The 14797-nt window shown below is 39.5% G+C and overlaps 1 protein-coding gene across 2 annotated transcripts in view; it reads right to left on the bottom strand.

The window, feature by feature from the left end:
* ZCCHC14 (zinc finger CCHC-type containing 14) overlaps positions 1-14797 on the bottom strand; it is a 37373-nt gene that overhangs the window by 10435 nt on the left and 12141 nt on the right. For both annotated transcript variants that reach the window (XM_077931620.1, XM_028739934.2), the window contains exons 3-5: positions 5353-5426; positions 3228-3299; positions 2923-3032 (exon numbers count right to left, since the gene is read on the bottom strand). In XM_077931620.1, the coding sequence (XP_077787746.1) occupies positions 2923-3032; positions 3228-3299; positions 5353-5426 (256 nt within the window). The remainder of the gene's footprint in view (positions 1-2922; positions 3033-3227; positions 3300-5352; positions 5427-14797) is intronic.

The following is a 14797-nucleotide window of genomic DNA, read 5'->3' as shown; positions in this document are numbered from 1 at the left end:
AAAAAACATAATTTCAGCAACAAAGAAAAATTCAGTATCAGCAGTCAGGAAATATCTGGGTAAACAAAAAGGTACATTAGAGAGCTCATTTCACAAGGTGAGTGTTGTTGTTTAGTCGTGTCCGACTCTTTGTGACCCCATGGACCAGAGCACGCCAGGCACTCCTGTCTTCCACTGCCTCCCGCAGTTTGGTCAAACTCATGCTGGTAGCTTTGAGAACACTGTCCAACCATCTCGTCCTCTGTCGTCCCCTTCTCCTTGTGCCTTCCATCTTTCCCGGCATCAGGGTCTTTTCCAGGGAGTCTTCTCTTTTCATGAGGTGGCCAAAGTATTGGAGCCTCAACTTCACGATCTGTCCTTCCAGTGAGCACTCAGGGCTGATTTCCTTAAGAATGGATAGGTTTGATCTTTTTGCAGTCCATGGGACTCTCAAGAGTCTCCTCCAGCACCATAATTCAAGAGGAGCTCATTTCACAAGGGAGCTCATTTCACAAGGTGGGTATCATAACATAAAAAGACCTTGCTCTGAACCCCAGGCAGCCAAACTTCAGCATGGTACCATCATAAGAACCCCATCCAAAGACTACAATGACCTGGGCAGACTATATGGAAAAAGGTGGTCTTGGAGAGAACCTCGCCCCAAGCTGTTAGGGCCTCACTGGCTAAAATCAACCACTTAAAACTTCCCAAGGTAAATATTTAAAATGGAGGGCAAATTTTGAAGTGTATATGTAGACAAGGATGGAATTGTGAACAATGAAAATTTCAGCAGAGGAAATATTTTATAGTATTGCTCTTACATAATAAATTTTCAAGAGATCAACAGAAGTGAAAGATAGCAGGCAGGCTTTTAAATGTTCTCCTCTGCCAGTGCTTTGCTTTCTCTTGAAATTAAAAAGACTGAGCTCCCTAGAAACATATGCTAACTACATGCTATATATAAACATATTGTCATAATTTCTCCATAGGCTTGTTTGAAAGCAACCAAGTATTTAAGGTCCCACAAGCTGCTTAGAAGCAGGAATGGAGAAGAGATCAAATTGGGAATATGTTTCTCTTGCATTTACATTTTTAATCACAGTTCTGATCATTTACTAGGGATCACAAGACCCAAACTGTTAAGGCAGTATCTGATTTGCAGACGAGTGGGGAGAAAAATAAGCAAACCTCAACAATCCAGACCAAATCACAACATCTGGCAAGTCAACTGGTATGTGCTCTTCTGGAACCCTTGGCCCAATTACAATCTCTATGGTCCCATGACTGTGGCTTTATTTTACAGTGATCAGGGACATGTGAAAATCATTAATATGAAAAATGCAGGCACTACAGTTTTGGAGCCTCAAACTTGTAATGAATCCAGTTTTTAAAAAAAGAAAAAGAATCTGGACTCCAACTCTTCTATGAAACAGCAATCACTGTATGGATATGCTAGTTAGTACAGCAAAGGTGGACTAATTAAAACTGATCCCAAAAGCCCAGAAACCTCATGTCCTTTACAACTTGCAAAGCCAATAGCTGCAGTGATCAAAGTTATTTCTACTATTATATTGCTCATGTCAGCGAAACATGAATTTCAATACTGGGAAGAAACTAACTAAACGTTGATGCACTATTTGGTTTGTTACCAGAGGCACATCCTTCCTGTCTCAGCCCGGGAAATTACTTGTGCTGCTCTGTCAATCCTAGCAAAAGTGAAGAAAGACATTCCTTGAGCCTAAATGATACATAGAAATTTTGTTTCCAACACACCACTGAGTACTATAAATTATGATTTTCTAAACTTGATTGGAGCCCTCAGAATACAGCCTATTTCCCGCTAGAGTAACTATTTTTATCTACTGAACCTGGCTTATCATTTCAGGGGCCAAATAATGTTCTGACCTAGTTAGGATGTAAAAAGCTGCATCGGAGTCCTTAAGACTCATCTGAGCTGCATTACCACAAGCTATAACTTGGGCTTCTGCTGCTAGTATGATTCCTTCTTTGTACTTTAAAACTTGCTTGTTAGGGAACTTGGCACCATTATTTTCTGTGAAAATGATTCACCTCTCTTGTCACTCAGGCCATGAAGTGGGATCTCTCCATATGCAGGCTTCCTGTCCTCTAACAGATCCATCACAAACTACTATTGCCACTCAAAGAAGAAGAAGAAGAAGAAGAAGAAGAAGAAGAAGAAGAAGAAGAAGAGGAGTTTGGATTTGATATCCCGCCTTTCACTCCCTGGTCCCTGGTCCCTGAAACAATTCTACCTCTCTCCTTATGCATGCAACCCAAAATGCCTCCTCAAACCACACCTTTGCTGGGAGCCTCTAGAACAGCTCCCTAGTCCCAATACCCTGCTGTAATTTAGTCAAGAATGGGTAAATGAAATAATGGAAGAATGTTTATTGCTGCCATCATTGTTTCACTGTCTGTTTTTATATTTGTAAGCCCACTGGGAGTAAAGACCAGTCAAACCTGTTCTTTGTAAAGTGCTGTGTCAATAGATGGTGCTATCAAAATAAACTTTCACAAATGGCTGATATTTGGGTATCTGGTGGGCCCTTTTGGCTCCTAAAACTGCAAACAAGGGGCCAATAAAAACCCCTACCAAGTAGAACTGCTTGAAAGACTTAAACATGTGTAATAGCAATTCAGGTACAGCCACTGCCAGTGCTGGTACTGGGTCCAGAAGGTACTAGATATGCCACCCCACATTTGGAGCATAATTACTCAGCACTAAGGAAATGCTGTCAAGATAAATGTGCATAAAACTAACAGTAAACTTAAATCCCAGTAAATCTGACAAAACATTCACAGACCAATATGCAGACAATCAAAAGAGCGAGAGAATTATTAACAGCAAGTATTTGACCCAAACAGGTTTCCATTTGGTGTAGTTTCCTTTTTGCACTGACATAAAATACTTGCAAAGCATACCTAAGGTCCGATTCCAGGTCCATGTGGTTTCTTTCTAAGTAAAATGAATCTGGACCAGCTAGGCATGGAATGAATTTCTCCAATTTTTCTTCTGGGTACATTTGACCTAACTAAGAGACAAGACAATACGTTTGAATGCAACAATTGAAATTGAAAGAAACAAACCAACCCAAGCTTATTTACACAATTTATTTAAAACAGTGCCTTGCAGATAGCCACTATTTCAATTGCACTGATACTACAATATACCTCAGGATGCTCCTGAAACATTTCTTATACAACCCAAGACATCTTATTCATTTTACCTTCGAAATGAATTCAGTCACTTCAGCAGAAGACTTTGTTACCAATGTCACTGAAGAATCAGACCAGAAGACCTTTGGGAAGAAAGAAGAATTTGAGTTACCTGCATCAAACACATCTGGAATTGGCCTTGCTAGGATGCATGACCAGTGCCCTCAGATTGGTGACTGAAAAAGGGATTCTGGGAGGTATCTCTGCCTACTTTTACATGCCAAAGATGACTATCTTCCTTCCTTCTCCCTGGGACCTCTGGAATAATCTGCTATGCCACTCTCACTAAATTGTACTGGCATAGATTGCAACATTTATCTCTCCCATTGTTACACAAAATCCTTTGCTGATTATAGTGTATTATTTTGTATCTGAATTTGTGTACCAAATATATTTCAAGTTAATACTGTAAGTCCGAGCCCATTTCACATGTCATCCTTTGGACAGGTAGCATTACTCTATGTGGGAGGAACTATTCCATATTAAAAAAAGGACATGAAAACCATCACATGAACAAATTCTACAGTCAACACCTACTGTAACTTGTACAAAAGCTGTGGCTATACTCTGCTTCCTTAGGTCTGAAGCAGAAAAGCAGCACAAAATGTGCCTCTTTACATCAGCAAAGTATTACTAAGGGAGAACTCCATATTGATGGAACAGTCAGCATATTGCAATAATCACACCCACTTGCAGTGCAAGTTGTTAATGATGGGGGCTAATGCGTGTGAGAATACGACATGTTGTAGAATCTGCAAATCAGTTGCCTATCAGGACACGAGATGGGCTTCTAACCTATGCCTATGGATTTGTACCTGAAGTTACCAAGCCAACATGGTCAGCGTTCCCTTTCATGTATTTTCAATAAATTTACTGAAAATTTATTAACACTAGCCAGAGGATCATTAGGCTGTTGGCTGACGGATTTAATTCAGCTATATTTACATCTTAACACAATGCCCAAGAATTTATCCAGCACTTTAAATTTCGTACTTTTTCAGTTTGAGATAGAGGCATTTATAAATTATGGGGAAATATTGCCTTATGCTTAAAAAAGAGGGGAGGGGGAGAAAATTAGAGTGATATTTCTACATGACGCTAGTATCGATGACAACCAAACACACACAATTTTCCAGAACTGATGCTGCTGCCAGAAGTACTGGTGAGAGGAGAGAGTTTCAAAATACATTACGTAATTCAGGAATTTCCTCTTCCCAGCACTTGTTCCACCAAAACCAAGAAACGAAAAGCAGAGTTTCTAGCACCACCACAGGCTTTAAAAAAAATCTCTTTTACACACAGATAAATGATACAACGTGAGGAACTAACTAAGCTCTTGAGGTTATACAGCCTTCAGAACTATGGCAGGATGGTTCTATTAGATTACATCTCACTTGCCTTTCCAGACACTTGAATGTGAGAGAGTACCAATGAGATCTGCCCAGAGAGGATGGGATACAAATCTAAATTAAAGAAATATATTTGAATTTTCAGTACTATTTTATACAAGTTGGCCCCAGAACAATTTTGCTGACAGCTACCTGTAATTCTCACTGAAATTCTAGCACAACACCCCTGTGTTATGCATGTGATATTCTGGGTAGAGCAGTTTATACATGCAACTCTCTCTCCTTTTGTAAATCGCCAATAATAAAACAGCAGCCAAGAATAAGTAGAAAGCTGGGGAAAGAAGTTATGAAAAACGGCAAAAGCATTTGGACAGAAGAGGCAAAGAGGCTGCTTCTGCAGTGGATCATCTACAACCAGGGAATTAGAGTGCAGCTAAAAGACACAGGGATTTTTGCTGTTGTGGCTTATACTGAGAGTAAAATATATTCAGTGCATTTTTTAAAAAATGCTAAAATTAAATTTTATCTATTCAACATCTTTACACCCATGCCCAATTTCCCCTATAACTGTATGGCTCACCTCCAGTTAGAACATGGTTTCAATATACTGTTTGTTTTAGTATATTGTGATGTAATATGAGAAAAATTTTATCAAATGTTTCAGATATAGTTTTGATGTCAAAAGACATCTGCTAAAGCAATAGAATCCTCAAGGCTTTGAGTGCCCCAAAGGCTGGTCCCTTTCATACCTTTTTAAATTTAAAAGTTCTCATTCCTTGGAACTTACCTCAAAGGAATATTCAAAGTTCCTATCATTCTTCCTATGCGTTAATCCCTTTAGTTCCACTTTTTCAACACTCACTGTTAGAAAACAAAATGAACAAGATCTGTTAGGAACATAGAAAACTAGCTTATACTGTCAGAACATTGGTCCATCCAGTTCACTACTGTCTACATGGATGGGCAGCAGTTCTCAAGTTTTCAGCCACGGGTCTCTACCAGGCCTACCTGAAGATGACAGGGATTGAACCTGGGACCTTCTGCATGCAAAGCAGATGCTCTGCCACTGAGTTATGGCCCTTCCCCTCAAAGGAATATTGTTGTGTCCCAAACAGGCAAAGGATGAATGCACAACATTATATCCTTTCTCTCAGTTCCAGAGGTGCAAGTTCACAGATGCTCCTGGTAGTAGAAAACAGCAAAAACCCTGCACGTCTACTCGTGTTCTTGGTTGGCATCAAACCAAACATGACAAAAAGACTTAGCAAATTGGTATGAAAGTTTCAGAATGATAATGACCCATAACTCCCACATTTCCAAATAGGCTAGGCTAAGCATGGTGACTAGCTCAAAGTCATCCAGTGAAAATCATGGCTGAATGCAGTGGCAGAGAGCAGGCGGAGGCGGGGCTGGCGCGCATCCCGGGGGGGGGGGGCAGCTGTGATGGAGCCCCACCAGGATCGCGTTGCTGGGGGTGGTGCACTCTCCCCGCCCCCCCTTCCTCCACCAGTGGCTGAATGGCAACTTCCAACTTCCAAACCTGTTTTCCCAAGGCAACCATCCAGCATTTGTTTCACTCTTGCTTTCAACTTTTACCTTTCCTAATGCACCCAAATTCTAGTTCCTTGATTCCTTCTAGCAGCTCATTTCTACCAAAAACTTGTAGAATGAAGGCCTCTCTTATGAACTTCAGATAACTTTCCCATCTTTAGCAGCCTAGATTTGGAGTAAGCTATACTTGTGGTGATTACAGGAGCAGTTGCGGTAACTGTAATTGTGATTCCATGTGGAAGACGTTTACAGGACACAGTAATGTTTTTGTTATGGTTGTGAAGGGGAAAGGTAGAGAGGTAGAAAAAGAGCACCCTCCCTCCCCAATCATTAATACTTTGTCACCCAACTAAACCTTTCATCGGCTCCAGGAGACTAGGCTCTGCATACATTTGAACCTCGAGTATTCAAACTCCAAGTTGTTATGTAAAAATAAAAATAACAGTGAGGGAAATTTCTAGAGGTGCAGCCATACTTTTCTATTGAAGGAAAAATACCCTGTGACACTTTAAAGACTAACAAATTTATTATGGCATGAGCTTTTGAAGATTAATCTTCCACTTCATCAAATGAAGTTGTCTCAAGTCACTGAAAGTTGATGCTGTAATAAATGTGTTAGTCTTTAAGGTGCAACAAAACACTTTATTAATTTTACTGGAGGAAAGTTAGCATCAAAGTCCCTTTGCCACTGGGATTCTTTGCCCTTTCCTCTAGGAAATTTGGTTCTTGTTGTCACCAAGTAGAGATGTACTGATCAGTTGAGGAGCCATGCATATGCTGAATGGTTGCTCACAATAGTCTTGAGGATTTTCAAAAGCCAAGACTGCAGACCACCTCAGACAGAGCTTTAAATGGAGCATTTCTATGTTGTTCTAAGCACTGGCAACCTCTTCCATTGCTGCTGTGCATGAGAAAACACATACATTTGCTCCATTGTCAACTCAAAAGGTGCTCATCAATCAAGCTCAAGATGGACTGGATGGACTTTTTGAACTTCATGAATGACTTAAAACAGGCCAAGGCCATTTTCAGAACTCATATCCTGTTATTTCTGAAATTAAAAGAGACTTTATATTAAGACATGGTTAATGAAAGCATGACTATACAGGAAGAAACAACATAGGCACTTACTTGCTCCATCTGCCAAACACTTATGGAATAAAGCCACAAATGGGAGCTACTAAAACTCACATTTTAATTGTCCAGAACTCAACTTACAAAAGATATCAGAAATGTCTTTGAGGAAATCTTCAGAAGTTGAGATCAGGAGGTCTCTAATAATAGAGTTACTAAAGGACAAAGTCATGCTGAAATACTATTTGCCAGTTTATACAGAGCTGAAGTTGTGAGCATCTTGAAGAACAACTGACAGAATTTTAAGTTTGCTTTGCAAGTTACCCAATACAGTACTGTACTGGCACCGAAAACAGAATGAAGAAGAGTTCCAAACAGACTTTCCAAAAAGGAAACATCACTCTCAATGAAGTGTTTCTTTTTTACATTGCAACATTCAAAGAACTACACAACCACTTCAAGCCTTGAGGTAAGCAGCTCTTATTCAAGACTAAGGCTTTACAACTGAGGCACATTTGGACCATCATCTTTTTTTAAAAAAAGTGAGCTAGATGATAGGCTATCACAACCCAAAATTAGTGCTTACTCAGAATGTTTTTAACATATGCAAAATACTCAATTTTGAAACAAAAGGAAGAGTCGGGTGATTGTACCTTTCTAAAAACACAACTGTTCTTAGCTTGCTGGTGAATATGCCAGCAGGCAAAGTCAACAAGAACATGTTTAAAAATAGCAATGTCTGTATAATAGCAGCATTCATATGTAACACTAAACCATAACATTTCGTTTAGCAAACCGTACTCTGCAGGTGTACATGCAGCCAGAGCCCCTCCCACTTGCACAAAGGGAGGAGCAAACAAACCACAATGGGAAAAGCTTAGCACGTTGTCCAAACCTAAGATCATGATTTGTTTCATCCTAACAAACCACAATCTCAGATTCAGATATACGGAAGTTTCTCTGTCATGTTTTGCTCACCCACTTACACAAAGGGGCATGATTTAATAAGCCAAACTTTATGGCTTACCATGACCTGCAAATGCAGCCAGTGAATAAAGGTAATTTGGAAAAAGTCAACACAAATATTTAAGCATTTTTCCAAACCTCACATAGCTCCCTTCCCCTCTTGCCCACCTCTTGAATAACATTATTTCTCTCTACATGGTGAATTCCAGTTTTAAATGAAAAAGTTCATGTTTCACTTTTGCTCAGTCTGGTCCATATTCAGAGAGCACCAACATATAGGAACCACTGAAAGAAACATAAATAAAATAAAATAAAATAAAATAAAATAAAATAAAATAAAATAAAATAATAAAATAAAATAAAATAAAAACTCAACTAAGCTTCTAGAACTATTTAATACCTGTAGTATTACTTTTCAGTACTTTGTACTCCAACCACATGTTCATCTTCCTCTAAAACCTAATCAGACTTAACTAATAGGGATTCAAGAACAGTCCTAAGTGCAGCCGGTCATTTATTTACAGAGTACTCATTCCACTGTGAAGCAGGTATCTGAACACTTTGCCATGGATGGAAAGAGGGACATAGCATACTATCACCGTCAGCCCTACAGGGAGCAAGTGCCTTGTTTTGATTGCATGTGCTATGTTGCTTAGGCACCTTCTTCATCATAGGTGCACTAGTCAGGCCTGAGGGCAAAACTTAAAGCTGCCATCCATATGTCCAAGGGTCATAGGACTTGGCCTCAAAATGAAGCAATAGAAGATGGATTCAGCAACTCATAAGCTGGTGTCTGGTGCCTTTCAGTACAAATGATCCCTGTATTCATTCTGTTTATTAACTAAATCTGAAACACAGTATATGATTTTTAAAATGTGTGTAAACTACATTCAGAAAGAAATCACACCAATGCTCAATAGAGTATGTGCCATCGCAAACTCAGGAATATAGCTGATACTATATTCTTGGGGCTTCAACAAAGGGTTCCTTACTAGAACACTCCACTTGAACTCCTTTTTTCACCTCCACCCCACCCCATTTATAACAGCTCAGCTGAGCTTCCTATCTCATGACCTACTCTGTTCTAAATCATTAAATATTAAGATGACACAGAAACCTTTAGACTTAAACTTTACTCCATTTAATGCTCAGCACACGAGACACAGGATTCTCCTGATACACATTAACTTGTTCCAGAGACAGCATGAGCACAGTAGAAGCAGAAACAATTCTGTCTCTTTGGATATGTGGGAGAGCTGTGCTCGTGACAAAGACTTAACTTTCTTCTGCTTTCAAGTCTGCTTTACATGGGGAAAGTGGCCCTCAAACTGCTGTTAAACCCCAACTCCCATCAAGGATTAATAGGAGTTAAGAGTCCAACAACAGCCTGAAGGCCAGAGGCTCCCCATCCTTGATTTACACAAATACACAGAGTGTATCACTCTTTTCTGCACCTGTAAAGTACCAAAAATGAAACAGCCAGTGAGCAGGTAAAGAGTTATGGGCTTTTCATAACTTATTAAGAAGCAATTAAACATGCATGGACATCAAATTACCACAAGCTTACTACCACCTTTTTACATAACATTATTATATGCCTATCCTATAGGTTAGAAGAGTAAAAAAAGTGTTTTGTATCTGACTGAACACCAGCTTGGAGTCATTAGCAGCCAGTGCTTGTTCAATGATCCTGCTGAAATGAATTATCTAAATCCAATCAATGACCCCACTGAGCATATTTTCCCACTGTATGGTCACCCAAACCACATTCAAACACAGTTTTTGATACAACAGGAGTCTGCTTTAATAAAAACTGATCAAGTAAAAAAAGGTACTACAGGGCATGTGCAAGTCTTTTAGACATGCTAGAACAAGCTCTTTGGCTCTGAGTCAAGACTTACATGTAACAAACTTCAGAAGCCAAAGTTAACACAATGAGCCCAGAACATGGAATCCTAGCTACTCCATATAGAGGCAGTGTGGACATACATTTTTATTTTTGAGAGATACTCTAGATGTCCATGCACAAGCACACACACCATGCATAGTGAAAGTAGCCCTTCAAAATCTGACTGACTTTTCCCTGAGGGAACCCACTATTTGTGCACAGTATATTATGGAAAGGGAAGCACTGATGCGTCTGATTCCTAAAGTGTCTGCATACAAAGATAAGCCCATAGGTTGAAAACAGTACCAGAACTTGGTATACACAATTGGCAACACAAAAGAGATGGGGTTATTTACTACTACTACTACGTAAGAGACAGGTTGCCATCACCCATACTCGTCACAGAGGAAGGCCTAGTACCTTTATAATTAACAGTTGCTTCAATCAAATACTGTAATGAAGATTTCCCTCCCACTCATGCAAGATGAGCTCTCTGTGGCTGCATTCACCCATTATCTTAAAACCATAGTTAAGATTTAAATACGATTAAACATGAAGCAGCAGCATGGTATATATTGTTCAAAACTTCCCCCTTTGCTCCCCTTGGGAGGAACAAACCATAAACTTTGGCTTGCCATGTCATCAGAGCAAAAGTTTGTGGTATGTTTGCCTCAAGCAAACCATGAGCAGTAAGGCAAGAACAAACTGATGGTGCAGCTTGTGCTTTATTTGGAGAGGAATCAGCCACAAACTCAGGTTCAGACATTAACTATGGTTTAACATGATGTGCAACCAGGTTAACATTCCATTTTCACCTTCATTCAGTCTGTTCTAAGAAAGCAGATCTAAAAAAGGACACCACAGACCTCCTTACCTCTACAAGGAAGGTTGTTTAAATTTTTTAACACAGCTCACATACCACACTGACATCTTTTTCCTATAAGCAAATTGATATACAACTTAAAGACTACTAAATTTTATAGAAGCATGTAGTCCTTTACTCAGAAGGCTTTACAATCTTAAATGGTTGCTTTACACTAGATTTCAAGGTCAAGAGAGGGGAAGAGATCTGGTAATAAATCAGCAACAGAATGTCTACAGTAGCTAGTGACAGTTAATCACAGGAGAGCTGCCATTTAGTGATTATTTGTAGACTCTTCAAAGTGCTTTCCAATTTTTCTGGATGGGTTGGGAACTTTTTCAGTGCAAGAGCATTGGCAGGCCTCAAGGTGCCACATGCAAATAGCTGGCAGGACCAGAGGTGAAGCAGACAGAGCAGAGGATGCACTTCATATCTTTGTACAGTTAAATGTATTTCAGCCATGCAAGAAGCAGAGGTTTCTATACAAACCTCAATCCTTCATCCCAGCCAGAGGCATTATCACAGTTCAAGGACTGCAATACCTCAAGGACCACCTGTCTCCATATGCACCTACCCAGACCCTGAGATCACCTTCTGAGGCCCTTCTTTGTGTGCCTCCTCCACAAGAGATCCAGAGGGTGGCAACACAAGAACAGGCTTTCTCTGCAGTAGTTCCCCATTTATGGAATACTTTCCCCAGGGAGCTCAGCTGGTGCCTTCTTTATACACATTTAGGGGCTAGGCGAAAGTGTTTCTCTTTAACCAGGCCTTTGGCTGAGTGACATCTGATGCCCTTTTAAAATGTGATGTGGAAGGGGGATTATTGGGTGGTTTTTGGTTTTGTTTTTATTATGTATTTTCTGTTTTTTGTATCGTGATTTTATGTTGTGAACCACCCTGAGGTCTACAGGTATAAGGTGTTATACAATTTAATAAATAAATTGGGGGATGTAACCCACTGGGAGAAGTCAAATACAACATTCCTTGTTTTGCTAGAGTGGACATGCAAGGGAATGTTTGGTCCAGCCAGTCGAAACTTCCTGTTCCTCCTGGCCTGGAGCATCTTTCCTTGCATGTGACTGGTAGGTGGGTGTGACCTTTCCAGACCTGGTAAAAGGCCAAGTCACGCAGCCACCTCCCTCTCTTCGATCTTTTTTTGTCCTGTGAACCTCCTGATTCACCTAGACTGTACTGCTGGCTGCCAGCCAAGCAGTCCCCCAGGTTATCTCCCATATGGGGTAAACCTGTTTGTACATGTTTGTAACTTTAAGCCTAAAGCCTGCCTTCAGGGATCACACTGTGCTCTGCCTGTTCATGAGAAAAACCACTTTTTGTTACTTATAAATAAGACTGTTGTGTCTTTATTCTTTTAGGAGGGATCAAAGGGGTCTTACCAGGAATAATAGAACATATCTCAATCTGGGCAAGCCAGATTGAATTGTTTATTGTCTTAAGACTCACAAAAGTTTGCAACCAGTTTTCTGCTGCATAAGAAGGGGAATGTAACTCTGCTATATAAAGAAACTTGCTAGTGCGAGTTAGGAAGGATATTAATTATCAATATATCCTCTCCTGCCACCCTCAACATTCCCACATAAATAAATTCCAGCCAGGCAAAAGAACTTGAGAAGAGCACTGAAAAGGGCAGTGAAGCCCCCTGTTTGGGGAAGTGTCTTGAGGGTTGGAAAGACCTGGAGGGCCATATTTTACCTCTAGACCTGAGATTTCCTGCTCCTGTTTTATGGAATAGCAGTATTCATAGGGACAAACACATGGAATACTTATTTATTGGTTGTGTCCCTTACTTTTAAATTGCAGTGCTAATCTTTTTTATGTTCCTGGCTGGTTCTGCAAATGGGTTTCTTTCAGTTTCAGACAGTGAATAACTCTCATGTGTCTCCAAAAACAGGATCTAAATTAAAAGAAAAACTTGTGCTCATATCCTTTCATTCTTAAAAAAATAACAATCAAAACAAAGTATGAATTCAATGGCCAGAGGAGTAGTGAAGTCAGCATTTTAGTTAACCACAAAGTCCATCTTAATAAGTATTCCAGAAGTTTATTAGTATATTAAGGGTTATGAGAAAAAAATAACTGCTATTTAAAAGGGGAATGACTCATCTCAGGAACAGGAAACAAAAAACCAGATGCATATTATTTCTGCACAAAACAGCTGAATACAACACAGTATGATCTGATGCTAGAAGCAAAAAGGTATTAAGTTTCTTAAAACTCCCTGGATAACACTGCTATATCTTGTATTAAGAATAAAACTACTGAGTCTGCCCACTTTCTAGGAGACTTTAAAAAAAGAAAATGAACAAACTTGTGAAAAACAGTGTTGTATGTTTGTTCCTGGAGCCAAGAATATATTGTTGATCATCACACCACTCTTTCAAATTCTTACCTCCTATTCACTGCACACCTAATCTATGAAATGTGTGCAGAAAGACAAAGGTGGAATTAAAAAATGTCAAAGAATCTCCAGCGCCACACTTCATATCAGTCTAAACAAATGTCCTGATTTATTTTGGCAAACTCAGTTCTAGGTAAAAAACAAAGATTCCGGACTTCCAGGTAATACAGTAAGTACATGCATCCCTTCTGAAAACCGCGATCATCCAAAGTTCAGAGGTCAGTTAACAACCTGCAGCTTAAATATAAACGTTCCAAATATAGAAAATCTATACTTGGTCGAAGGTAGCTTCATTTCGGGGAGAAAGGGGATGTGAATCAACATCTAGAACAATTGAGGTTGGCAATGCCAAAATGAAACCCACATTTTTACCATTTTGAATCTTGGAAACCTATCCTTGGAGCCAGCAAGCTGTAGACAGAAAAGATTTAAGCTAATTTTGCAAATGATTTTTTTTTTTTTTTTTTGAAACCTGGACTGCTCCAAACACAGGATCTCTAGAGGCACAGCCCAATGGAACGTTCAGTACACAAAATTTAAACACGTTCAGTACACAAAATTAAAACAAGCTATTAAACAGGCTGGATGCATGTCACAGTAGATTAATATAAACCTATGTTGCAGCGACATGCACAGTTGGTTGCCCAGTCTCAGAATGATTTCTTAAGAGCTAGAAAAGGGCAACCAGAAATTATCAACAGGTAGGAGCAGTGTGAGCCTTTTTATTTTTTAAAGAGATAGGGAATGCTAGGATGGAGAATATGACAGAGGGTTTATACAATGACAAATCAGGTGGATCAAACTGGGGAATTGAATCCAACATTCATTTTGATGCACTATTTTTCTATGTACAGGGTCTACCTACTCTATGAACAGGAAATCATTCTGGTATGCGGTCTCTCTACAGGTAATTTTGTGATACAGCCCAACAACAATTTTACCATGTGATCAACTGCTTGAATGGACAAGGCCTGATTTGTAGTATTCATGACTAAACAATGCAGCCATAACCTTTTAAAAAAGGATTGGACAAATTCAGGGTAGTAAGTCTATTAATGTTAAAATTGAATTTCTGCAGTATCCTGTAAAATAAACAGCCGCTTGACAGAATTAATCAAATCAGGATCTGAAGCAGCTGCAGAACGTTCATGTTTTCAGGCATTAATTAATCCATGTAGGATTATACCTGGAACCTGTCAGTGGGACTACAATATAGTATCAGCAGCTGCTCTGACAGCATGCGCCTGAGAACTGTCTTGTGATAAGACACCCCAGCCAGATCAGATGGCAGTCTGAAAAAGCTCTATGCAGAGTAGCATTTGTGACTAAAAAACTGCAGCCTTAATATAATTCAGACCTAAAATGGTAAAGAGACTATGAAATTAAGATTGTGAACAAGAGGAAGTGATTCTCTGCATTTTGATGATTGATTTACATGGGGGTATCAGTGGACAACATGGAATTCGTAACCAGAA

The sequence above is a fragment of the Podarcis muralis genome, chromosome 7 (assembly GCF_964188315.1).
Source record: "Podarcis muralis chromosome 7, rPodMur119.hap1.1, whole genome shotgun sequence".
NCBI classification, from domain to species: Eukaryota; Metazoa; Chordata; class Lepidosauria; order Squamata; family Lacertidae; genus Podarcis; species Podarcis muralis.
The sequence above is the reverse complement of the archived record's forward strand: the minus strand, read 5'-3'. Positions and strand labels throughout refer to the sequence as shown.